The sequence below is a fragment of the Pan paniscus genome, chromosome 18, assembly GCF_029289425.2.
Source record: "Pan paniscus chromosome 18, NHGRI_mPanPan1-v2.0_pri, whole genome shotgun sequence".
Lineage (NCBI taxonomy): Eukaryota > Metazoa > Chordata > Mammalia > Primates > Hominidae > Pan > Pan paniscus.
Genome location: NC_073267.2, coordinates 1,207,248 through 1,232,204, shown reverse-complemented (window position 1 = coordinate 1,232,204; position 24,957 = coordinate 1,207,248). Strand labels below are relative to the sequence as shown.

Here is a 24,957-nt window from a genome sequence, read left to right as displayed (position 1 = left end):
AAGGGGCCGCGGCTCGGAGCTGGGGGACCCCGGGCCGCCCTCCCCATACGAGTGCGAGCGTGGAGAGCGCGGGCGGGGGCGCGGTCCCGGGGGCCGGGCAGCTGGAGGGGGCGGGAGCGCTGGGCGGGGCCTGCGCTGACCCCGGCGCTGAGTCCCTGGGGCCGCCGGGCGGATGGCGTGGCCGGACGCGGGGGCCCCGGGCCTTCCGGGCGTGACCCAGGGCTCGGGGGCGGGGAGGCCCCTCCGGCGGGGCGGCCCTGGGTGGTCCGGCGGAGGCGGAGGCCGCTCCGAGCCTGTGAGCCCTGGGCGCCTGCGGAGGCGGGGAGAGGGCGGGGTGTGCCGCCCTGGTGGGGACCGCGGGGTCGGAGAGGGGACATTGCCCCCCCGAGGCGAACGTCCAACCGCGGGTCCGGGTCCCCGCCCAAGGCCGCCCCCGCGAGGTGGCCTCGGCCCGGCCGTCCCCGAGGGTGGCTCGGATCCTTTCAACCAGCGCGCTGGAGGCGAAGGGGCTGCGCCATTCCGGGTCAGGCAGCCAACGCGGGACACGCGCGTCTCCGAGCTTGCGGCCCGCGAAACCCGGGTGACCTACCGCGCCGGTGCCCTCAAAGCCCCCACGCCCGGGCCGGTGGCCGCTGCAGCCACTGAGCCACGCGGTCTCCCCGGCCCGATCGGCAGAAGGAGCTGGTCCGTTACTAGAAAAGTCCAGATGCAAAGTCGGGGGTCGTGCTGCCGCTTCCTGCCAGCGCACCGCACCCACCTGGGGCCGCCACCGACCGCACAGGACGCGCCTCCTACCCCCTGTTCTGGCCCGGCCGAGAGCTGGTGCCCCCAGCGGCCGCCCGCCCCCGTCCGCAGACCCCGGGGCCCTTGCTGCTTTGCATTGGGAACAACCGGAGCCAGGCCCGGAGCTGAGGGGGCCAGGGCCCTTGGAGGAAGCATTGGCCTCCAGGCTGAAGAGCAAGGGCCGTGTCACCTGCCGGGAGGGCGGTCTCATCTCTGCAGCCAGGTCAGAGGAAGCAGCGGTGGGGAGACGGAGTGCGCGTTGGGAGGCTCCACGCATCGTAGGTGGAGAGCTGGCTGCCGGCCTGGCCTGCCCTCTCTTCCCCGTCCCACCGTCTCGCTTGGCTCTGGCACCTGCCTGGGAAGACCCAGACCTCCGTCTGCAGTGCCCCTTCCCCCTGGAGGCCCTGCCCTCCGCTCGGGGTCCCCGCATCCTTCCGTGGCCCTCAGAGCATCGCCTGGGGCGCCCGCGGAACTCATCTGTTAGGCCTGGGATGCAGGCAGGCAGAAGTGGGGGTTTAAGTGGAAGCAGTGAGGGTGGGGGCCCTGCCCAAACTGTGCCACCTTCCACCCCCTGCCCCTGGGAGAATAGACATCGCCCACTCGGGCTCACAGTGCCATCCGGGTGAGGACCTCCATGGAGAGCTTCTCTTTGCCAAAGAAAAGGAGTTGCATTAGGTCTGCGAGCAGGCAGGGTGGCCTCTTCCTGGCTCCCCATCCACCAAGGAAGCTTCAAGTTCCTGGGACACAGGTGGGGAACTCCAGCACCCCTGGAGGAAGGAAGACTGAGGTTGGGGGGTGGCATCCAGGCCCTGACTCTGGGGCACGGTGGTCTGTGCAACCGAGACCCTGCCTCAGGCTCCAACAGCGCCTGCTCCTTTCCTCAGGTTGCAGTGACCACCAGGGGAGGTGCCGGGCGTGCAGGCTGCCACAGGAGGGGTGGGGAGGTGGGGAGTCTCTGCGGCAGGGTGGTGGGGGCCTAGGCCAGTCAGCTGAGGACGTGTCGGTGCACTCCCGGGAGGGCGGTATGTGGGTGAGGATCCCCATGCAGAGTGGTGCCCACAAACGCCCCTTCCAGAGTCATCTCTGGTCCACCTTGAAGTCCCCAGGAAAATGACCTCGTCCTCCGCGGGTGTGAGCCACTAGGCCTGAGAGGATGCTGGGACGGAGCTTTCAGAGAGGGAGGTGTCAGGATGGTTTGAGTGTCACCAGGTATTAATTAAGCACTTGCTGTGTGCCAGGCACTTTCCCACACAGGATGGAGCTGGGCCACCCTCACAGCTCCTGCCCTGGAGACGCTGGCCTTGTGGAGGGAGGCGGGCAGCAGGTAACTCCAAAAGCACCTCTCAGAGGCGGGGACTGCAGGAAGGATGGTCTGGGAAAGCATCTTTGGTGTCATTTAAGCTGAGCCCTGAAGCTTCTGATCTCCTGCAGGGAGAGGCCAGCGTGTTCCCTGGGGAAGCTAGAGCAGAGTGTCTGATGACAAGAGATGGACCCGGGGGTGGAGAGTGGAGGGGCAGCCATCAGAGCCACCTCTGAGTCCACCAGATGGGCCCATGTCCTCATCCAGGGGGGACCTGCACACACACCCTCCTCCACTGTCTCCCATCCCTAGCCCTTCACCTGGGGCCGGCTCCGCCGTGTCTGCATGGCCCCACCCACCCTGACCTCACCACCTGCTAGTGGGCCTTGCAGTTTCAGGGGGAGTGTACATTTCAAGTATACCCTGATGGGGGAATCTGGACCAGGGCTGTCCCCTGGGCGGTGAGTGCCAGGCGTGGAGAGCTGGTGTAGATGACATTTGTGGCTCCACATGCCCTGGCCTGGGCGCCAAGGACAGCCGCAGAGAAGAATGTGGGTGGACAGGCTCTGCTGCCCATGAGATGGTGCAGGGATGGCCTGGGGGATGCTTCCAGATGAGAGACCACCCCACCCTACCCGTGGCTCCTAGGGATGGCAACCCCGGAGGCGCGTGTGTTCGTGTGTGTGTGTGTGGTGTATGTGTGAAGATATAGGTGTGTGGTATGTGTTTGTATGGCATGTAATGTGTGGTATGTGTATGGGATGTATGTGTGGGGTGTGTTTATGTTGTGTGTGGTGCATGTATAGTGTGTATGGTGCATGTATAGTGCGTATGGTGTGTGTATGGTGTGTGGTGTGTATGTGTATGATGTGTGTGATGTATGTGTGTGGGGTGTGTGTATGGTGTGTGGTGTGTGTGTGCGTGTGTATGTGTGTGGTGTGTGTGTATGGTGTGTGGTGTGTGTGTGTTTGGTGTGTGGTGTGTATGCGTACGATGTGTGTGATGTATGTGTGTGGGGTGTGTGTATGGTGTGTGGTGTGTGTGCGCGTGTGTATGATGTATGTGTGTGGTGTGTGTGTATGGTGTGTGGTGTGTGTGTGCGTGTGTGTTTGGTGTGTGGTGTATGTGTGCAGGGTGTGGGTGTGTTTGTGTGTGATGTGTGGTGTGCATGTGTATGATGTGTGTGTGTGGGGGGTGTGTGTTGGGCCCAGGGCACGAGGAGGAAGCAGGGCTGCCCAGGGAAATGCCACCCTGGAGAGGCCCCTGTCCCTCCCTGTCCGTCCTTCCCTGTGCCCCTCCGTCCCTCCCTGCCCGTCCTCCCTGTCCCCCTCCATCCACCCCCAACCCGGCCCTCCTCCTGCGGCAGGCAGCCCATCTTTTGTGCGGCCTCTGAGAAGCACAGGGAGGGCCCGGCGGGCGTGAACCCGCTGGCAGCCGGTGTGTGCACAGCCTTGGCCCGGGCCTCCCAGCCCCTGCATCCCGAGCACCCGTGGGGCAGTTGGCAGTGTCCTGGCACGGCCTGGGAGATTAATTGGTGCTTTTAATGACGGCTGGTCTGGCAGAGACAGAGTGACTACAGGCTGGGCCGGCGCAGGCTGTGAGCAGAGGCTGGGAAAGGCCCCGCCCCCGGACGGGTCTCCAGGGGAGAGGAGGGGTTCGCAGGACCCCTCTCAAGACCCCCTTCGGGAGTCAGCTTCTTGGCCACGCACACTTGGAGCTCTGGGCTGGGTTGCAGCTCCCTGTACTTCACTGCCTCGGGTGCTGACAGTGCCAGCTGGGGCACGAGTTCCGGTTTGGGTCAAGGCTGGCCTGTTGGCTGGGGTGGCGTCTGCCTGAGAACTGGCCTTGTCTGTGCCTTAAGCTTCCTGGCGCTCACAGGGCAGTGGAAAACCACTCAGTGAGTCTTTCTTGGCACCCTGCAGGAGCAGTGCTTTCTGGGCCTCTGTGGCCAGAGCTGGCCCTGCTGCAGCTCACTTCTGCCTGCAGCCCAGACGTCCTCCTGGTTCTCCTGATGCCCCCGACCTCCATGGAGGACGAGCATTTCCAGCCCAGCCCTCCCCGTCTTCACCTCGCACTGCCCTGACACACTGGGAGCCTCCTGATCCGTGAACCCGCGCTGGCGGGAGTAGCTACTGACCGCTGGGGACCCCTGCCCAGGCTGTTCGCATGTGGAAAGGATTCAGGGAGCAGGCGATGCCCAAAGCGTGGAGACCAGCACTGCTCTCTCCCCAGCGACAGGTGCACGCCCAGATCACGGATGTGTCGGGAACAGCTGTGCTCCTGCTGCTCAGCGTCCGTCACTCCAGGCTGGGAGCGGGTCCCCAAGCTTCCGGCTGGGCCTATCCGTCTCCACTCTCAGTGTGGGGGTGGGGGGCGCCAACAGCACGCATTTGCTCTCTGCACTTCTCGTCTGATAATGGGCAGAGGGTCCTTCTGCAGCCCCAAAACATCCCTAGGCAGGAGCCCTGGGGCCCCAAGCAGCCAGGGAGGTGAGCACCAAGGACCTCCCAGAGAGCGTCACCTTCCGCCGAGGGAGGCCCAGCCTGGGGGTGGTGTCTGAGACTTGGAATCAACGCTTCCGTTGGTGGCAGTAAATCCTGTCCCTAACCCTGCAGTATAGCTGTGCCGTGTACAGGAGGGTGCTGTCTGACGCCAGACACCTGGACTACAGATCGCAGCCCGATTCCTGGTCATTGCTCCACTGAACCCCAGACCCCAGCCTCATTCTGGGCCCTCATCCCCTAGATCCAGGGACCCCAGCCCCATTTCAGCCCTTGGGCCCTTGTAGGATGCGAGGCCCTGGGCCCCAGCCCCCAGCCCATCCGTGGCCCAGGCACTGGGGGGCTGAGGTCCTCTGAGAAGGGACACAGGGCCTGGGGGGCTGTCTCAGCCCATCAGCAGGAGAGGACTGACTCCAGAAAAATCAGCGTTTGTACCCACTCAGGCTGCCAAGACCTGTGTCCGTCCTTCCAAGCTCAACCTTCAGAGTTCATGAGGCCCCTTGCCCAGAATGTCCACAGAGTTCATGAGGCCCCTTGAATGTCCACAGAGTTCATGAGGCTCCTTGCCTGGAATGTCCACGTTTGAAACCTCCCAACACCGAGCCCCATTTCAAGTATAACCAGGAGGGAAAATGGTGCTTGAAATAAGCATGCCGCAAAGGAAAACCTGCTTTCTCGAAATGGGCCCTGGCCGCCCAGGCCCTGACCTCCCCGGCCAGGATGGAACGTTCCAGAGACCCATTAGTGCCAAAGGCAAATGAAAACACACCCTGTGAAAATGTCTCTGCTGTCTCCCAAGTATTTATTTTTCTGAGCGTGGGGAAGGAAGGCTTAATTAAGATGCCCTCAGGCGGGTACGGGGGCAAAGTGGGAGCAGGGAGCGTGCTTCCTCTGTGGCCTTGGTTCAGACAACAGCCTTCAGCAAAGCTTTGCTCTAGAGGCTCATAGGAAGGGACAGAGGGCACAGGCCCAGCTCAGCCTTTCCCCTGCCTTTCTTGGGGCCTGGGCATGGACAGCACCGCCCGGCGACACACAACGGTGGGCTCTGAGGCTGTTTGTTATGCAGCATTAATGTGGCCGTCGGTGACCGCTACACTGACTGATAACTGCACTGTGGGTAGAGCTCACCCCGCAGGGCTCTGGTTTGTGGCCTCTGGGCCAGGCAACTCTCAAGGCTTCTTCCAGTGCAGAATATGATTCCTAGAGAAAAAAAAAAATTACACATTCGTTTCCTAACATAGGGCCCTGCAACCAGAGAACACCACCACATTGGGAGCTGTGCTTTCCACTCTGTCTAGAAACCATGGCTTGCCAGCTTGCAGGGTCACATGGAGCCGCATCTCCTTCTGGGGTGCAGGGGTGGGAACACTCGTGACCTGTAGCCGAGGGTGCAGGGAGAGGACAGGGTGAGCCAAGCAGAACAGCCGTCTGTGAGTCATCGTCCCAGGACAACCAGCAAATGGCACAACACCTGCTCTCTCAGCCCCCACCCGCACCTGCCAGCCTCACGTGGGGGGTGGGGGGGTTGGCCGCTGGACAGTCACAGCAGGATCTGCCCAAACTGACCACCCTTCCAGGAGGAGGCAACAGATGTTAGCATCGATGGGTCCTGGGCCCCCCTTCCATACGCAGACTTCAGGACGTGAAAAATTGGGGTAAATGAAGGGTGCACGATTAGCTTCGGGCCCACACTGGCTTCCTGCGGGTGCCAGAGACAGCTGCCACAGCATGCCAGGGACAATGGCCCCGAGGAGGCGGGAGCTGCCAGGCTGGGGTGCTGGGGGACAGCTGGACGAGGTGCTGACAGGGGCTCATTCCTCCCTGAAGCCGGCCCGCAGCTGCTGGGAGCGTGGCCAGCCACGGGCTTGTGTGTGCCTGGGTCCTGGGGGCTGTGCTGGCACAGGCCGGGACGGCGGGGACAGGGTCCCACCTAGGGCAGGCTGGTCGGTCTCCGGGGAGGCAGCCCAGTCTTCAGCCTGCGCGCTCTTGGGGAGTCCCTCCCTTCCTCCCCATTCTCCTCCTCTTCTCAGCGTCTTCTCCCCCAGCACCGGGCAGCCCTGGGGTGGCAGAGCCTCATCTCCACTCCCTCAGGCCTCTCCTGGGTCAGCCTGGCTTTTTCTCTTAGAGTTCTTGCTTGACAGGGCACTCTCAGGACGCCCTCCTCCTCCTCCCGCCTCGGGTTGGTGTGAGGCGCTCAGGGCAGGGCCCACGTGCCTGTGGTGACAGGACACTGAGCTGCAGGGTGAAAGGACCACACCTGGCCGATCTCCTGGCCGCTGCAGCTCACTCTGGGTTTGCAGAGAAGCCTGTTTTTAAGTGAAGTGCCTTCTTAGAGAATAAGACACACCTGTATCTAAATGTTATTTTTAAACTGCTAGATGCGCCTTAATATAGACAAAGAAGTAAGGTGAGTGTAAATGACATGATGTATTCCGACAGGTGACAGCGCCTTCCGGGCGATTCTGAAACACCAGTGCAGGGCTGTCTGTTGTTCTTTTGTTTTCATTTTACTTTTTTTTTTTTTTTGAGACAGAGTCTCGCTCTGTCGCCCAGGCTGGAGTGCAGTGGCGCGATCTCGGCTCACTGCAAGCTCTAGCCCCCGGGTTCACGTCATTCTCCTGCCTCAGCCTCCCGAGTAGCTGGGACTACAGGCGCCCGCCACCACGCCCGGCTAATTTTGTTGTTGTTGTTTTTGTGTTTTTAGTAGAGACGGGCTTTCACCGTGTTAGCCAGGATGGTCTCGATCTCCTGACCTCGTGATCCACCCGCCTCGGCCTCCCAAAGTGCTGGGATTACAGGCGTAAGCCCCAGTGCCCGGCCTCATTTTACTTTTCTAAAATTCGAGGCGAAATTCACATAGCATGAAATAAGCCACTTTCCAGTGAACGACTCGGTGTTTAGCACCTCACAGTGCTGGGCAGCCATCGCCTAGTTCCAGAAGATTCTCATCAGCCCAAAAGGAAACGTCCTACCCCCGGACCACTGGCTCCCCACTCCCCGTCCCCAGACCTGGACCACAGAGCTCCCTCCTTTCCCCGTGGCTTTGCCCGCCCCAGACATTTCATGTAAATGGGCTCACGCAACTCATGACCTCCGCGTCTGTCCTGTCCCACTGAGCTTGATGTTCTGAGGTTCATCTGTGTTGTAGCACGTGTCAGAACTGGATTCCTTTTTATTTTATGTTTTATTTTAGTGAGACAGAGTCTCGCTCTGTGGCCCAGGCTGGAGTGCAGTGGCGCGATCTAGGCTCACTGCAACCTCCACCTCCCGGGTTCAAGCGATTCTCCTGTCACAGTCTCCCGAGTAGCTGGGATTACAGGTGCCCGCCACCACGCCTGGCTAATTTTTTTGTATTTTTAGTAGAGGCGGGGTTTCATCATGTTGGCCAGGCTGGTCTTGAACTCCTGACCTCAGGTGATCCACCTGCCTCGGCCTCCCAAAGTGCTGGGATGACAGGCGCCCGGCTCCTGGATTCTTTTTGATGGCTGAATCATAACCCAGTGCACTTTTGATTAAATTCAGGCTGAAATGGGCACGAACAGAGCTGCTGGTTCACCTCTCCCCGGCTCAAGCCCTGCCCCCGGTGACCTGCTCTGGAGCCATTCTGGGCAGTGGATGGGACCCCTGCGGTCAGCATCTCAAGAGAGCAGACCCTGAGGGAAACTTGAGCTCAGAGAGAACAGGAGCTCCCAGCAGACCCTTCCGCTGACTGCTCCCACCCTGGGCAAACGCAGAGCCGGAGCCCGGAGCGCTGGAAGCTGGAACAAGAGGCCCTTTTCTGCTCTGCACAATGCCCCATTGTGCCCTTCGCGGGGAGAGCAGCTCGGCCCAGCGAGGGGAAGCTGTGCACAAAGCCTCCTTGTGAGGGCAGCCCCACCTGAGGACAGTGCAGGGCCACACCTGACGCAGGGCAGTCCCTCTCGCCGTCCGTCCCCTAGCAGGCCTGGCACCCAGACAGGGCCCGCTCTGCAGGCGTGGTCCCAGGGTGTGGGGCTCCCTGTTCCCCACAGAAGAGGGGAACAGTGTGGGCTGTGCCGGCCCTTCCTAAGCTGGCCCCCAGGTCACGAGGAGAGGTACGGGTCGTGGGCTCTGTGGAGGGACTTGGGTGCCGGGTGCCAGCCAGGGCCGATGCCTCCTGCGATCCCCAAGGCTCTGAGCCCTCAGGCACACACCACGCTCCTGGAGGCTGGACCAGCATGCGGAGGATGTTTGCGTGTTCGTACCCGTTGCAACATCTTTAACAGGGTCCCATTTCACAGCTGGGCTCCTAAGTGGGGTTTCATAGAAAAGAAATGGAAACTAAAAATGAATTAAACCATAAGATGTACACGTATGCTACGACCCCAGCAACACAGGGAAGGTGGAGGCTGAGAGGAAGCTCGGGCCACTGCTGGTCAGGCCTGGATTTGGGGGCCCGATGTCCACAGTCAGTCCCTGCCCACACAAGGCTCACACTGCAGGTGGTGAAGATATAATTAAACAGGTAATTAAACAAGCAATAAAGATGGGTCATTTGACCAACCCAGTGGCGATAATTGATACGCCAAAACACTAGGAACGCTAGAGAGGCAAAAGAGAAGAATACATGAAAACAAAAACAAAAAACCAGGACAAATATTTCCAATATACACAAAAGAACAGGATTTTTCATACGTAAAGAGCTCTGACAAATGAATAAGGAGAAATCTGCACTTCCACCTAAGTGCCCCATAGTTTATTCAATAACCCCTAGATCTCCAATGCCTACTCTAGCCTCACGCCCTTTCTTTCCTCTAAGGAATGCCTGTGACCCCAGCCCTTCCTAGCACCCACTTCGGATCAGCCCCCAGAACCCCGCTGCAGTCATCAGAGTGTAGAGTGCTGGCGTCCTCCTTCACGTTCTGTTTGGGGCATTGGGCAGTTAGCCCTTCCCTCCTGAGTCCTGAGTCCCCCTCTTCCCCCACAGCTTGAAGTCCAGTCCCAAGGGCTGGCAGGAGCTGGGTTGTGCAAAGGCGGAAGGGTGCTCAGGCTGGGAGAAAGGGGAGGGTCCCCCGAGCATTCCAGGCACAGCCCTGCCTACTCTGTCCCTTGCTGGCTGCGACGATCGCCCTAGCACCCTCCTCCGCAGAGAGTGAGTGTCAGCTGTGAGGCAGGGGCACGCAGTGGTAGCACCGCCAGGGTCTCTGCAGCCCACCTTCCCCAGGACCAGAGCTGGGAAGGCGCCTGGCTGGGGGAGGGCACCTGGCCTCTGCAACTCGGACTGACGGAAGGCACGCGTGCATGCCTGCCCCAGTGAGTTCGGGTCGGGCGACACGCACCATCTCCCAGGTACCCGGCCCCGCGCCCTACCCGCAGCAGCGCCTAGCGAGAACTGCGAAGGAGGCAGGCTCCGGGCACCCGCTCCCGCGCGTGGGCGGGGCCGGCTGGAGGGGGCGGGGCCTCCGGGACTGTGAGCGGGGCCTCCCGGGGTGTGGGTGGGGCCTTCGGCTGTGGGCAGGGCCGGCCAGGGAGAGGCGGGGCCTCCGAGAATGGGCGGAGCCTCCGGGAGTGCGCGCTCCCCGCACATGCGCCCTGACAGCCCAACAATGGCGGCGCCCGCGGAGTCGCTGAGGAGGCGGAAGACTGGGTACTCGGACCCGGAGCCTGAGTCGCTGCCCGCGCCGGGGCGTGACCCCGCAGGCTCTCCGGCCCATCTCCACACGGGCACCTTCTGGCTGACCCGGATCGTGCTCCTGAAGGCCCTAGCCTTCGTGTACTGTGAGTGCCGGGCGGGCCCGGGACATCCGCCAGTGTCACCTCCGCGCACCACGACCCCCGCCCTCCCTCGAGACTCCTCCGCGCGGTCTCGCGGCCGCGGCGCCCCCACGCAGCCCTCCTTCCTGCTGGGGCCCGGGCGAGGCGGGGCGGGCAGGGCAGGACAAGGCTTGCTGGCGACAGCGCACCCGGCCCTACCCCTGTCGCCGCCTCGAGCCTCCGGCCTGGGCTCCTGGGCTCCCGGCTCCACCCGCAGCCCCGAAGTTGCACGGCCGCGCCCGCCAGGACCGGCTCAGGGCTATGCGAGGCGGGGCCGGCCCGGGCCCTGGCCCAGGAGTTCCCAGGAGAGCTGGGCAGGTGGAGGGTCACCCGTCCGTGGGCAGGTCGGGGGTCTGCGTCCTGGCTGCGGGGCGGGGGGCGGCCTGGAGAGGCGAGGCGCTCCTGCTGCCCGCGGCACAGCGCTGTGCTGACGGTGAAGGTTCCCACTGTAACTGGACGCCCGCACGCCACATCCCTGCCGCGTGCGGCCCCTGCCAAAATCCGAGGAGCCGGCCCGGGAGCCTCCTTCGCGTCTCCCAGGGGCTGAGGGAAGGTGACTGGCTGGTGGCCAGACTGGAGTTTCTCCTTTAGTGTTCTCGACTAGCTCAGTCTGCGTTCGGGAAGATTCCCAGGGGAGGTCTGGGGGCAGCTCCGGAACCTCATCTGCAAGTGAAGCCTGCGCCTCACTGTAGGATGTGGTTGGCCGGGTCCACTGGCGGAGACCCTTCACCCCACAGCTGTGCGGGGCCCGCGTGCGCAGCCTACAGAGCAGAGCTCTGAGAAAAGTCAGTTCACGCTCAAAACCTCTGGATCCCCTGGCCAGGGGCAGCTGGCGATTCCAACTCCCTCTCTCCCCAGTCCCTACAACCCAGAACTGGTTTGGAAGAGAACGGTCATGTGATCACACGGATACATGTTTCATAAGCCCAACGTGTCAGTAGCAACCAAGCCCAAACTGAGGCTCTCAAATGAGTATGGAAGTGAGGGGAGCCTGCCAGGCCGAGATGCAGCCAGCGGAGCGCGTGGGCAGTCACCCTCCCAGAGGGCTCCGGAGCTGCTGGCCCCGGGCGTTGCCCACGCGTTGGTTGTAGGCCGTGGGCATTGGACGTCTCCCTCTCCTTCCATCGTCTACTTCCCTCACGCATGGAAGGAAAGGGTCAGGTTGCAGAAGTTCTTCTTTGCACAGTTTTTGTCCCACACACGTCGCGGGAAGTTTGGTAGCCTGGCTGTGCTGGAGTGATGCTCAGTTCGACGTTTTGTGTGACATTTGTGTGATACTTTCCACCTCCTGGTGCAAAGTGATGAGACGTGCTCATCACTACAAGGTTTCCTGTGGGATTGCAGTATCGGCTTCAACTGGGTCTGTGTGTCTCTCTCTCTTTCTTTAAAGCAACTATTTTATTTTATTTATTTATTTTTTTCGAGATGGAGTCTCACTCTGTTGCCCAGGCTGGAGCGCAATGGCACCATGTCGGCCCACTGCAACCTCCGTCTCCTGGGTTCAAGCGATTCTCCTGCCTCAGCCTTCCAAGTAGCTGGGATTACAGGTACGCACCACCACGCCTGGCTAATTTTTAAAAATATTTTTAGTAGAGACGGGGTTTCACCATGTTGGCCAGGCTGGTCTCGAACTTCTGACCTCAGGGCCTCCCAAAGTGCTGGGATTACAAGCGTGAGCCACCATGCCCGGCCTGCAATTATTTTAAAAAGTAGTTCTTCCCAGGTTGCTTTTCCCTCCACAGTATTAAACAGTCATTTTAAATGTTGGTGCTGTCACTTAGCAAACGATGAAGTAGAGATAAAGTGAAGCTGTGAGGTTCTAATAGGCCTTCCACAGGGGAGCCCGAGATACAGCAGGAAGTCCCAGCGGCCTTGCCTCCGGAGCACAGCTTCATAAAACCAGCTCAGACTCTTTCAAACGAGCTGAGGCTCCTTTGATCTCCGCAGGGATTCTCTGTTCAATTCAGAAGGAACTGCTTTTAAGCCACTGGGTCAAGCGGATATTTTAAGCCTGGTGCCCAGCATTGAACATTTCTCCTTGACATATGCACGTTCTTCTGTCTTGTGAGTACATTTGGGGTAGAATCAGTGTTTTTCTGCTGTATCAAGGAACCAGTTTCCCATCTTTCAGGGACATGGTTTTCTGGCTGAGCTGGCCCAGGGCAAGCAAGCAGTCATCTTGCATTTATCTCCTTCTAGAAAGTTCTGGATTTTACTGGGACTGTGCGCTACTCCCTGTTCCTCAGAATCCCAGGGTTTTTCCAAGTTGCCATAGGGGCTCTCCAAATATTTCACTTGATACTGAATTTTACAATGTTTATAGCTATTGAAACACTTGTAATTAAACACATAACCAAATGTATTCTGTGGAAACTCCCCTTGTTAAAAGACATTGAACTGAGGGAGGCTTACCCTTAGGCAGATTGTCTCAGCAGACATGTAGTAAAGATGTACAGATCAGGAGAACACAGAAACGCCTGCCCTGTCGGGGAAGCTTCGAAGCCAGACCTGGAGAGGCCGGCTGCCAGCGACAGGCCTCTGCATTCAACCTGACTTTGCATCCGTCCTGGGGCTGGCTCCTTCCCACCGCGGGCCTGGGAGTTTCCATGTGCTGCCACCGAGGTGTGTAGGTGCTAGGGGTGTGCTCACTGCACACAGACGTGCATACCGCGGGCGTCCTGGGGTGTCAGGCATGCCCTGCTGTGCTGTGGGAGCCGGAGTGTGTTAGCGGAAAGCGGCATTTTCACAGGGCTCGGAGTTGAAGACCCACCTGTCGTCCTGACGTGTGGACTCGGGTCCCTAGTGTGATTACTGCGTTGAGCAGATGCTGAAGTAGCACCCTGCCTGGTGCTGACCTCCTGGTGACAATGCCACTACCCCCAGTGGACAGCGAGGAAGCAGGGTCAGCCACTGGCCCGGCTGTGCAGCGATTGTCCGTAGGCCCTGGAGTTCAGCCCTGCCCTTCATTCACGCCACTGTGCAGGCTGCATATCCTGGACACCCGGTTCACATCTGGGCAGTGGCGTTCTCGGGCCGTGACGGCCCCTGGGAGGACCGAGGCTGCCCGAGGTGGTCGGGGATGCCTGACACTGAGCTTCCCCTCAGCACAGATGTCCCTCCCAGGAATGGCTGAAATCTGGACGAGTAAAAGCTTATGTGACAGGAGTTTCCAGCCTAAGCAGCGGGACCTGGGTGCCATGTTCTTGGTGTGTAGGGGCAGTGCCGGCCGCCCATGGGTGTCGGTGCCTCCTGCAGTCAGGCCTGCTGCCGTCTGTGTGCGCAATAAGGAAACCGAACCCAAGAGTGGGCACCATGCCCAGGCTCACCGGAACAGAGGGCAGAGCAGCCTGGCCAGAATCCCTCACTGTTTCATGGCAGGAACCCCCAGGGTCGTGCGTCGACGTTGTGGCCCAGCGTTCCCTGCGGAAGATTGAGGCCCTCACTGGTCAACCCTGCAGTACGGGGGCGTGTGTGGCAAACAGCTGGTCTGGAGCCTCGTCAGCCAGGCCGGCTCCTTGATGCTTTGAAATCCCCCTCCCAGGGGGCCTGGCCAGGTCGGTCCATGGGCGGCCACAGGCAGCTGGAGCTGGACTCCTGGAATTTCCAGCAGCCCTGCGTCTGTTACAGCGCCAGTGGTAGAGCTGGATTCCCTGACAAGACGGGGGAAGGACAGCCTTGCAGGTGCTACTGAAGACGCCCTAGGCTAGAGCTGCCCACCCCGGGTGGGTTCTCCTGGACTGAACTGACGTTGGTTTGCTATTGATGAGAGTCACATAGTATATGTACACAATGCATTTTAACTGCCTCAGAATTAAGGTGTTATCTGGAAACAGTGTAATTACAGTTGGTCAGAATTGGGTTGATAGCAGTTCACTGCAGAGAACTTTCTGGAAGCTGTGACAGGTGGAAGTAGTGGGGCTCAGGGTTGGTGGGCCACACCTTAGCTGTGTGGCCTTGGCCAAGTTGCTCATCAAGACCTTCCTGTCACTGATGAGGTGAGAGTGACCGCTGGGCCGTCCTGAGGCTGACATGGGATTCCTTGCCTGTGCGCACTTCCCAGAAGGCGGAACAAGGACACACCGGCCCGGGAGACGGCTCGCAGGCAGCCACGGAGTATATCTGAACGTCGGAAAGGACCTTTCCTTTGAAGCTCAAACATTTATGAGATATTGTTACAATTCGGAAGGGATCTGTAGGTGAAATGTGACATGAAGACTGGGTAACGTTGGCATTTGCAGACTGACTTTATGTCTGGCACTTTTCATGGGTGCCATGGCGTCGGCGCAGAGACACTCCTGAGGGATTTCGTCTGTCGGTCCATGTGTTTGTGGGGGCCGAGTCCTGGACAGGCCTAAGAGGGAACCGCCCCAGCCAGGGCCGGCTGCTCGGCGCCTGCACAGGGCATGAGTGCTGGGGGCTTTGGGACACACGCTCCCTGCTGCCTCTGGGGCAGATGTCCACCTGCACTGCTTGCAGTGAGAGGCTGGGGCCCCAGTGGACGAGCCGTGGTGCCTGAACTGCTCCTGCTGTGTCCCCGCCACGTGAGGCATCTCTTCCTGACCGTGGTCCTGAGACCACCTGGCCTCTGCCTTCCCAGGGTTAACTGTATTTGTTCTCTCCGTGGCTGCCGACGCCCTTCTGGCCTTCAGACTTAGCCCTCATCACTCGTGGACTCCTGACCCCACCCAGGGCTGACCACCGGAGCCCTGCTCTCTGCTTCCTTTGCGGCTGATATTGTCCCCATTCCAGTGTTGTTCTTGTGCCTGTCTCCCCTCTAGCTCCTTGCAGTCAGGGAGAGGACTTTCTTTATACCTCTATCCCTGGTCTTCTAGGGGCATCTCCTGCTCAGTGAAATGTGCTGACCCATAGCAGGTGGTCTCTACCAGGGCTTAGTGTCAGCATGGGACACTTTTCCAGCCATTACCCCTTCTTCCCCCTCCACCCACCTCCAGCCCCGAGGTGCGGCCCAGCAGGACAGATACTGCCACAGCCCTCCCTTGGTTGTGTTCATACTTCCTGGGCTGCTCATGCCTTCCTGTTTGCTGGTGGATTCTCTTTTTGCTGGAGTGTATCCCCAAGCAGCTTTTCCAGAAAGGACCAACTTGCCCGGATCTCTCATTCTCCATCAAAGCCACTTTCCCTCAGAGCTTTGCAGCATTGAGGAGGCATCTTCAAGCATCTGACTCTTCTTCTCCGTGGAAGCTTCTAAAGTCTCAGTGCCTTGCCCTCCTGCTCTCCACCTTTGCTCTCTGTTCTGGTTATTTATCGAGGAGTCTCTGAGGCTCTTTTTTTTGCTCTCTTGTAGTGGCCTCGGTGAGCTCTTCAGCCTCAAGGCTTGTCCTTGGCTCTGGATGAGGCTCTTCTGGCCTCTCCCCAATCTGCCCATGTGTTCCAAACACCGCATGCCCCAGCTGGGTTCCAAACAGGGCGGGTGGGGGCCACTCTCCTGTCTAGCTTCCTAGCGTGGGCTGGAACCTGGGAAAGTCTCTCCATGAAGCTGAATGGAGAAGAACATGGCTTCCCCAAGGCCCTAGGAGCCAAGCACCACACAGAACCCACCGCTTGGCTGTGATCCCGAGTGACGGGGACAGCCTGGACTGCAGAAGGAACGCCCAACGCTGGCGGGAACTGAGGGGCTTTTCTTGCTCGTCTTTCCAGTTCCACATTGTCACATTGGAGTCTTGGGCTCACTGAGATTATGTTGAAAATCCGACCTCTAGGGGATCTCCATGCTAGTTTTGTCCTTTAGGCATGGAGGCATGCGTGCCGCACTGTAGCGTCTGTTCTGTGCGCCTGCTCACTGCCCTTCCTTCTTTTCCGCGTGGGGCTTTTATCGCGTCTCCCCGGCAGCTGCTTCGGCGAGGTGGGGCCGCGGTGCCATTGGTAGCGTCTCTGAGTCTCACCGCAGCCCTTGTAGCTTCGCATCCTCGTCAGATGACACCCGAGGCAGGGTTGACGTGGCAGGCAGAATCGTTTGCACCCGTATTTGCTAAACTCTCAGCTGTTCTTCAGAAAATTTGAGTAGAAAATGAAACCAAAAAGAATACTTGAAACCCTGCTCAGTTGGTTTTGTTCTGAGCTTTCAGTGGCTCTAAGAGCTCATGGGAAATGAGTTCTTTTTCTTTTCTCCAGGCCACTTGAGTTCTAATGAAATGCACCACTTCGTTTTACAAGTTCTTCTACAAAATACTTGCTTGTTTAAAAAGCAAACAGCACTGCCCTACCTCGGAGCTCTGCAGCACATACCTTTAAAGAAAAAATACTTGAGGTCACTGTGCTGAGGCCCAGAATTTAACCACGGCCAGTAAGAACCATCAACAGAGAACGGCATTTCTGGGATGACTGTTTTAATTTTACAACAATTTATCTGAAAGGAGAAAAGAGAAAGCTGATTTTTTTTTTTCTGATTCTTATTTTTTTTTTTTTTTGAGACGGAGTTTCACTTTTTCGCCCAGGCTGGAGTGCGGTGGTGCAATCTCCTCTCACTACAACCTCCGCCTTCCGGTTTCAAGAGATTCTCCTGCCTCAGCCTCCCAAGTAGCTGGGGCTACAGGCACAGGCTGCCACGTCCAGCTATTTCTTTCTGATTCTGAAACAAAGTATTTATCGGCCATGCCTGCTGTTGGCTGCTTGGGCGACACGGTATTTCCTCGGTATTTCCTCGTTGCAGCTCCCAGGTCAGGCTCTGGGTCCCTGTGAGAGGCAGGTGGTCGCCATGGCTCTGCTGCCTCCCGTGTGGGGTAGTGACGGGGCCTTCCGAAGCTTGACTGCTTTGTTAGTTTTGCTTTGAGAGCCTGTGATGTTTCAAGATTTTTACTGCATCTTTTTATGTAGCTATTTTTATAACATGAGTGGAGGTTGAAATAGTTTTTTTCTCTGAAATCTCAATTCAGTCTGTCTTCCTTTTTCCTGATAAGCAGGAAGCATCCTATGCTTCTTGCCTTAGAATTACTGATTTAGGCTATTGCTTTGGTGAGGCCACATCTTGTTTTCCTCTGTGGTCCTGGAGTTTGCGTTGTGGTGACCTAACGCCAGGTCATACACAAACGCATCCCTGCACACGCACACATACATGTGTACATGTGCACACGTGTACAGAGACATGCATACACCCCTGCACACATGGACACAGGGCATCCATGCACAGGTGCACATGTATACATGTGCACATGTGTACAGACACATGCACACACACAGGGACACATGGGCATGTCATACCCATATGCACACACACTGGCCTGAGCTCCTGTGGAAGCTGCTGGTGCGGTCCCTGCACGTGTGGCCGCCGGGGCTGAGGGTCCCTGCGCGTGTGGCCGCTGGGGCTGAGGGCCTACTGCGAGGTGTCCTCTATGTTGCTAGGAGGTCAGCGCTCACAACTCAGGTCCCTTCCACCCAGTGGTGGAGGCAGTAGGGGTGTGGGGAGCCTTCTGCTGCAGCCCTGTTTCCCGCCCTGTGACCCACCCCGTGTCCCCTCTTTGTCCCACCCCATGTCCACCCTGTGTCCAGCCTTGTGTCCAGTCTGTGTCCCGCCCTGTGTCTGCCCTTTGTTTACCCTGTGTCCATCCCGTGTCCGCCTGTGTCCACCCTCTGCCTCCTCACTTGGAGCCGCCCCCACCCACCTGCTGTCACAGCCCCTTTAGAGGTCACCAGCCCTGGCCCTTTCGTCGCCCAGGGCCCTGCGGTGCTCTGCCTGTGGCCCTGCTCCCACTGCCTTGGAGGGAGGCTGCTCACAGCGCTTCATGCCGGGCACTGAGTGGTGCAGAGTCTTCGAGAAACCTTTACTTTTTAAAATTTTTTTATTAAAAGTAAAACTATTAACTGAAACTGCAGACTCTATGGCTTTTCCACCCGTGCCTGTTCCGTTCTGGGACCCGGTTTTGTCCTGGCGTCTCCTCCCTCCCTCCCTGGTCTATGAGTCTCCCAGTCTTTCCTGTGCTTTCCGACCTTGATGGTGTCGAGCAGGCCTGTCATGGTGTCTGTAGAGCGTCCCTCACGTTGGGTCCGTCTGGTGTTTTCTCGCAATTAGACTGGGTGATGGGTTTTGGGAAGACGCCCACAGAGGTGCGGGGCCCTTCCCGTCACACTGTATCAGGGTCCTGACGTCCGCACGGCTTTCTGATCACCTGGCCAAGGTCTGCCTGCCAGGTGTGCCCTCTGACAGGTCCCTGCTTTCCCGCCCGCTCTGTCCTCTGGAAGCCGCTCAATGGGTCCAGCCCCCGCCTCCCGGAGGGAGTGTCTGCGGACATTATGTGGAATTCCTCTGTGAGGAAGATCTTGTTACTTACTTGTTTGTGGTCACTGATTTTGTCACTATGGACCCACGCCCACTTATTTTCCCTCTGGGTTGTGATCCCGTGCTGTCACCGTGAGTCTGTGTCTGGGTCGTGATCCCGTGCTGTCACCGTGAGTCTGTGTCTGGGTCGTGATCCCGTGCTGTCACCGTGAGTCTGTGTCTGGGTCGTGATCCCGTGCTGTCACCGTGAGTCTGTGTCTGGGTCGTGATCCCGTGCTGTCACCGTGAGTCTGTGTCTGGGTCGTGATCCCGTGCTGTCACCGTGAGTCTGTGTCTGGGTCGTGATCCCGTGCTGTCACCGTGAGTCTGTGTCTGGGTCGTGATCCCGTGCTGTCACCGTGAGTCTGTGTCTGGGTCGTGATCCCGTGCTGTCACCGTGAGTCTGTGTCTGGGTCGTGATCCCGTGCTGTCACCGTGAGTCTGTGTCTGGGTCGTGATCCCGTGCTGTCACCGTGAGTCTGTGTCTGGGTCGTGATCCCGTGCTGTCACCGTGAGTCTGTGTCTGGGTCGTGATCCCGTGCTGTCACCGTGAGTCTGTGTCTCGGTCGTGATCCCGTGTTGTCACCGTGAGTCTGTGTCTGGGTCGTGATCCCGTGTTGTCACTGTGAGATGGTGTCTGGGTCGTGATCCAGTGTTGTCACTGTGAGTCTGTGTCTGGGTTGTGATTCAGTGTTGTCACTGTGAGTCTGTGTCTGGGTTATGATCCAGTGCTGTCACTGTGAGTTTGCTGCTCAGCTCCTCCAGCTTTGACCACTGGTGGGTTTCCCCTCCTTCCCCGCGGGGATGCTTCCTGCCCAGCTTCTGTTTCTTTGCCCCAGCCCTAGAATGAATTGTCTCCAAGGAGCCCTGGTTCTTTTTAGGGGAGGATAGAAACTTCAGTCTGGGCACTGGGAGGGCCGTTGCTCCCGGGGTGTCACAGCTGCTGGCCCTCTTCCTGGGCAGAGCTAGGCTCTGTGTGTCACTATCTCATTTCACACATTTGATTGCTTCTCTGTCGTATCCACCTATCCATCTGTAAGTATACGAAGGTCAATCTGGTCCATGCTGATGACTCTGACTCTCACCTGGCACACGGTGTATTCCAGCCTTCCGTCCTCGAACATGGTGTATTCCAGCCTCCCGTCCTGGAACACGATGTATTCCAGTCTTCACTGCTAGCCCATCTGAATCCTCCCTCTCTGCTAGTGGGAACCTGGCTCCCCTGACTCCTCTAGCATCTGCTCAGCCCTGGTGCACGTGCGAGAATTGTCCACCCAGGCCCGGGGGGAAAAGCCCTGGAGTGCAGCGTCTGTGTACAGCTCCTTCTGGCTTTGCGGTCTCCACTCAGAACATTTTCCGGAGTTGCTTAGGCGGCTCCTGCCCTCTGGCCAGTGTGTTTCTGTTTCACATCCGTGCGTGTGGAGCCTGTATTCTATCTGCATCCCCCAACCTCCTGGTCGGGTCTTCCCCCAATAGTTTGTGCACATTGAAGTTCATCTCGTGTAATGCTCAGTGCTGTGGGCTTTGCCTCCATCACCCCAGCTCCAGCCCCAAGTCCCCCGTGCATGGGAGTGACCACTTCTCCTGCACCAGCCCCTGGCACGCCCGGGTCTGTCTCCCGTCCCTCTGGTTTTGCTTTTTCCAGTGTGACATACGAATGAAATCACGCAGTATATAGCCTGTTGGGTCTAGATTCTTTTGCTTAGCAAAATGCACTTAAGATTCATCCATGTTATTGCCTGAACCAACAGCTGCATTCTTATCTCTGATTATTTTTCTGTTGCACAAATGCACCTCTGGTTATTAATCCACTTCCACCGTGAAGGATGTCTTCCTTGTTTCTAGTTTTTAGTGGCTATGAACAGAGCTGCTATGAGCATCTGCACGAGGCTTCTGTGTGAGCACGCTTTCAGGTTGAAGGCCTGAGAGGCGCAGTAGCTGATTTGTAAGGTAACCCTTCATTACCTGGGTCAGACGCCACCGTCTGCCATCCACAGTGGTACGCCACAGCATCCTCGGCACAGTGAGGGCACGCCTGCTGTCCCGAACCTTCTGCAGCATTGGGCACTGTCCATTTTCGTGTTTTTTTTTTTTTTTTTTTTTTGAGACAGTCTTACTCTGTCGCCAAGGTTGGAGTGCAGTGGCGCTGTGTCGGCTCACTCCAACCTCCGCCTCCTGGGTTCAAGCAATTCTCCTGCCTCAGCCTTGCGAGTAGCTGGGATTCCAGGTGTGCACCACCATGCCCAGCTAATTTTTGTATTTTTAGTAGAGACGGGGTTTCACCACATTGGCCAGGCTGGTCTTGAACTCCTGACCTCAGGTGATCTGCCCACCTCGGCCTCCCAAAGCACTGGGATTACAGGCATGAGCCACCGCGCCCGGCCTGGGCACTGTCCATTTTCAAGCACTTCGGCCATGTGACGTGTGTGTGGTGACAGCACGCTGTGGTTTTCATGGGCATTTCCGCAGTGATGAAGGATGTTGAGCATCTTTTCACGTGTTATTTGCCATCCGTACATCTTCCTATGTCTGTTCAGACCTTGTGGCCTGGTTTTTTCTTCCCACCTTTAACATTGGGTTGTTTGTTTTCTAATTATTGAATTTTAAAAGTTCTGTAAATATTCTAGATACAAATCCTTTATCAGATGTGTGATTTGCCAGTATTTTCTTCCAATCTGCAGCTTGTGTTTTCATTCTGTTAAAAGTAGCTTTTGCAGATCAAAAGTTTTTCAGTTTGATAAAGTTCAATTTAAAGTTTTTAATTTCATAGATTATGCTTTTGGTGTTGTATCTAAAAACTTGTTGCCAAACCCAAGTCACATAGATTTTCTTCTATATTTCCATCTGGAAGTCTTATGCTTTTATGTTTTACATTTAGGTCTATGATCCTTTTTGGTTAATTTTTGTGTAAGGTGTGAAGTGTGTTCAGGTCCATCTTTTTGCATGTGGACATCCATCTGTTCCAACATGATTGTTACAGAGACTCTTCTTTGTTTTTTTATTTATTTTGTAGAGACTGAGTCTCACTATGTTGCCCAGGCTGCTCTGGAATTCCTGGGCTCAAGCGATCCTCCTGCCTCAGCCTCCCAAAGTGCTGGGATGACAGGTGTGAGCCACCGCGCCCAGCCCAAGGCTGCTCTTTGTCTGTGTAGTTGCCTTTGAACCTTTGTCGGAATTTGTTCACTCTGTGTGTCGGGTCGGGGGCAGGGGGGCTGTGTCTGGGCCGTCTCTTCCATTCCATTGAGTTCTGCGGCTCTTCCTTAATCAATACTGCGCTGTCTTGATGTGGTCTTGATTAGCTTTTTAGTAAGTCTTGAAATTGGGTAACATGAGTCCTCCACCTCTGTTCTTTTCCAGATGATTTTGGCTTTTTAATCCCTTTGTTCTCCCATGTATATTCTAGAATCAGCTTGTCAGCCTCAGCAGAAGCACTGACTGGGTGTTTGGTTCAGATTGTGCCGAATTTATGGATCAAATTGACACCTTAATGATTTTGATTTTTCCAATCCATGAACATGGTCTATCTCTTCATATAGTTAGATCTTGTTTCATTTTTTTAATCAGTGTTTTGTAGTTTTCCATGTGCAGATTCCGTTTATATTTTTTTAGATTTATAAATGCACGGGGAAAAGTACATGTACTAGCTTCCTACATGTCTACACAGACACTCACTCCAAACCAGCACGCACAGTTACACAGACATGGACCCCAAGCCAGCTTCCTACATGCAGTAGGAAGCCGCATGTACTTGTGGGGTTGCTCTTGTGATATTGTTATCATTATGCAATATCTTCTTTCATCCCTGTGTCATTCCTTGTTCGTAAATTGATTTTTTTCCTTTTGAGATGGAGTCTCTGTTGCCCAGGCTGGAGTGCAATGGTGCCATCTCGGCTCACTGCAGCCTCCCGGGTTCAAGTGATTCTCCTGCCTCAGCCTCCCAAGTAGGTGGGACTACCGGGGTGCACCACCACATCCGACTAATTTTTGTATTTTTTAAGTAGAGACAGGGTTTTGCCATATTGGCCAGGCTGGTCCCAAACTCCTGACCTCAGGTGATCCACCCGCCTCAGCCTCCCAAAGTGCTGGAATTACAGGCGTGAGCCACTGTGCCCAACCCTTAAATCTACTTTTTTTTTTTTTTTTTGAGATGGAGTTTTGCTCTTGTCGTCCAGGCTGGAGTGCAGTGGCGCAATCTCGGCTCACTGCACCCTCCACCTCCCAGGTTCAAGCCATTCTCCTGCCTCAGCCTCCTGAGTAGCTTGGATTACAGGTGCCTGCCACAACGCCCAGCTAATTTTTGTATTTTTAGTAGAGACGGGGTTTTTCCATGTTGCCCAGGCTGGTCTCAAACTCCTGATCTCAGGTGATCCGCCTGCCTTGGCCTCCCAAAGTGCTGGGATTACAGGCGTGAGCCACCCTGCCCAGCCCTTAAATCTACTTTTTATGATGTTAATAGAGCCACTTCCACTTTCTTTTGTTTGTATTTTTTATTTTTATTTTTAATTTTTTTCAGCCATGATGAATTAGATCCAGCTTTCTTTTGATTCACATTTAAATGGTGTATCTTTTTTACTTTCAACTGCTTTTTCATTCTTCACGTTTACACACGGGAATGTGGTCCTCTCACCTGTCAGCATCTCTGGGTAAGCATTCAGTGTTCTACAAATACTGACGTCCAGAGGATGTGAGAGAGCCGTTGTGGGTGGGCGCCGTGGGACATGAACTTGGAGACCTGTGGATGTGAGAGAGCCGTCGTGGGGTGGGCGCCGTGAGACGTGAGCTCGGAGACCTGTGGATGTGAGAGAGCCGTCGTGGGGTGGGCGCCGTGAGACGTGAGCTCGGAGACCTGTGGATGTGAGAGAGCCGTCGTGGGGTGGGCGCCGTGGGACGTGAACTGGGAGACCTGTGGATGTGAGAGAGCCGTCGTGGGGTGGGCGCCGTGGGACGTGAACTCGGAGACCTGTGGATGTGAGAGAGCCGTCGTGGGGTGGGCGCCGTGGGACGTGAACTCGGAGACCTGTGGATGTGAGAGAGCCGTCGTGGGGTGGGCGCCGTGGGACGTGAACTCGGAGACCTGTGGATGTGAGAGAGCCGTCGTGGGGTGGGCGCCGTGGGACGTGAACTCGGAGACCTGTGGATGTGAGAGAGCCGTCGTGGGGTGGGCGCCGTGGGACGTGAGCTCGGAGACCTGTGGATGTGAGAGAGCCGTCGTGGGGTGGGCGCCGTGGGACGTGAGCTCGGAGACCTGTGGATGTGAGAGAGCCGTCGTGGGGTGGGCGCCGTGGGACGTGAGCTCGGAGACCTGTGGATGTGAGAGAGCCGTCGTGGGGTGGGCGCCGTGGGACGTGAGCTCGGAGACCTGTGGATGTGAGAGAGCCGTCGTGGGGTGGGCGCCGTGGGACGTGAGCTCGGAGACCTGTGGATGTGAGAGAGCCGTCGTGGGGTGGGCGCCGTGGGACGTGAGCTCGGAGACCTGTGGATGTGAGAGAGCCGTCGTGGGGTGGGCGCCGTGGGACGTGAGCTCGGAGACCTGTGGATGTGAGAGAGCCGTCGTGGGGTGGGCGCCGTGGGACGTGAGCTCGGAGACCTGTGGATGTGAGAGAGCCGTCGTGGGGTGGGCGCCGTGGGACGTGAGCTCGGAGACCTGTGGATGTGAGAGAGCCGTCGTGGGGTGGGCGCCGTGGGACGTGAGCTCGGAGACCTGTGGATGTGAGAGAGCCGTCGTGGGGTGGGCGCCGTGAGACGTGAACTCGGAGACCTGTGGTCTGTGTAGAGGGCAAGTGTGGCTCACCTATAGGCAGTAAGCGTCAAGCCCTGCAGCGTGTGCTGGGAGTGACGCCGTTGACCAGAGCCAGGGTCCTCAGGGTGTGTTTCATAATGGTGAATGCTGAGTGCAGTCCAGTTGGTCAGCTGGCTGTCTGTGTGTAGCCAGGCACGCAATTTATATACACGTCTACTTTACTTCTATGTGTGTGCGTGTATACACACTGCATCTGCTGCAGACACGCAATTTATATACAAGCATCTAGTTTGCTTCTATGCGTATGCGTGGATGCACACACTGCGTCTGCTGCAGGCACGCATTTTATGTAACGTGTCTGGTTCACTTAGATGTGTGTGCGTGTATGCACACACCGCGTCTGCTGTGGGCACGCATTTTATGTAACGTGTCTGGTTTACTTAGATGTGTGTGTGTGTACACACACCGCGTCTGCAGCGGGCACACATTTTATGTAACGTGTCTGGTTCACTTAGATGTGTGTGCGTGTATGCACACACCGCGTCTGCTGCAGGCACGCATTTTATGTAACGTGTCTGGTTCACTTAGA

General features: G+C 57.3%; 2 protein-coding genes across 13 annotated transcripts in view; both read left to right on the top strand.

Annotated features, from left to right (window-relative positions):
• The window catches only part of LMF1 (lipase maturation factor 1), a 131,779-nt gene that overhangs the window by 478 nt on the left and 106,344 nt on the right, over positions 1 to 24,957 (top strand). For 2 of the 12 annotated variants that reach the window (XM_055100077.2, XM_055100081.2), the window contains exon 1: positions 6,944 to 10,320. The exons of 1 other annotated variant lie outside the window; for it this stretch is intronic. In XM_055100077.2, coding sequence (XP_054956052.2) covers positions 10,092 to 10,320 — 229 coding nt within the window. In that variant the 5' untranslated portion in view covers positions 6,944 to 10,091. Of the gene's footprint in view, positions 1 to 6,936; positions 10,321 to 11,569; positions 11,904 to 24,957 lie in introns of those variants that run through there. 9 more of the 12 variants (XM_034951650.3, XM_055100078.2, XM_055100080.2 and 6 more) reach the window with 8 other exon arrangements.
• Positions 2 to 5,367, top strand: LOC134729392 (collagen alpha-1(VII) chain-like). Its single transcript, XM_063598177.1, has 2 exons — positions 2 to 2,107; positions 4,006 to 5,367. Exon 1 carries the CDS (start codon positions 173 to 175, stop codon positions 1,265 to 1,267), a length of 1,095 nt encoding a protein of 364 aa, XP_063454247.1. The 5' UTR covers positions 2 to 172; the 3' UTR covers positions 1,268 to 2,107; positions 4,006 to 5,367.

Bases quoted from the DNA above. Each gene is read 5' to 3' on its own strand.
- LOC134729392 (XM_063598177.1), top strand. From the start codon at position 173: ATGGCGTGGCCGGACGCGGGGGCCCCGGGCCTTCCGGGCGTGACCCAG.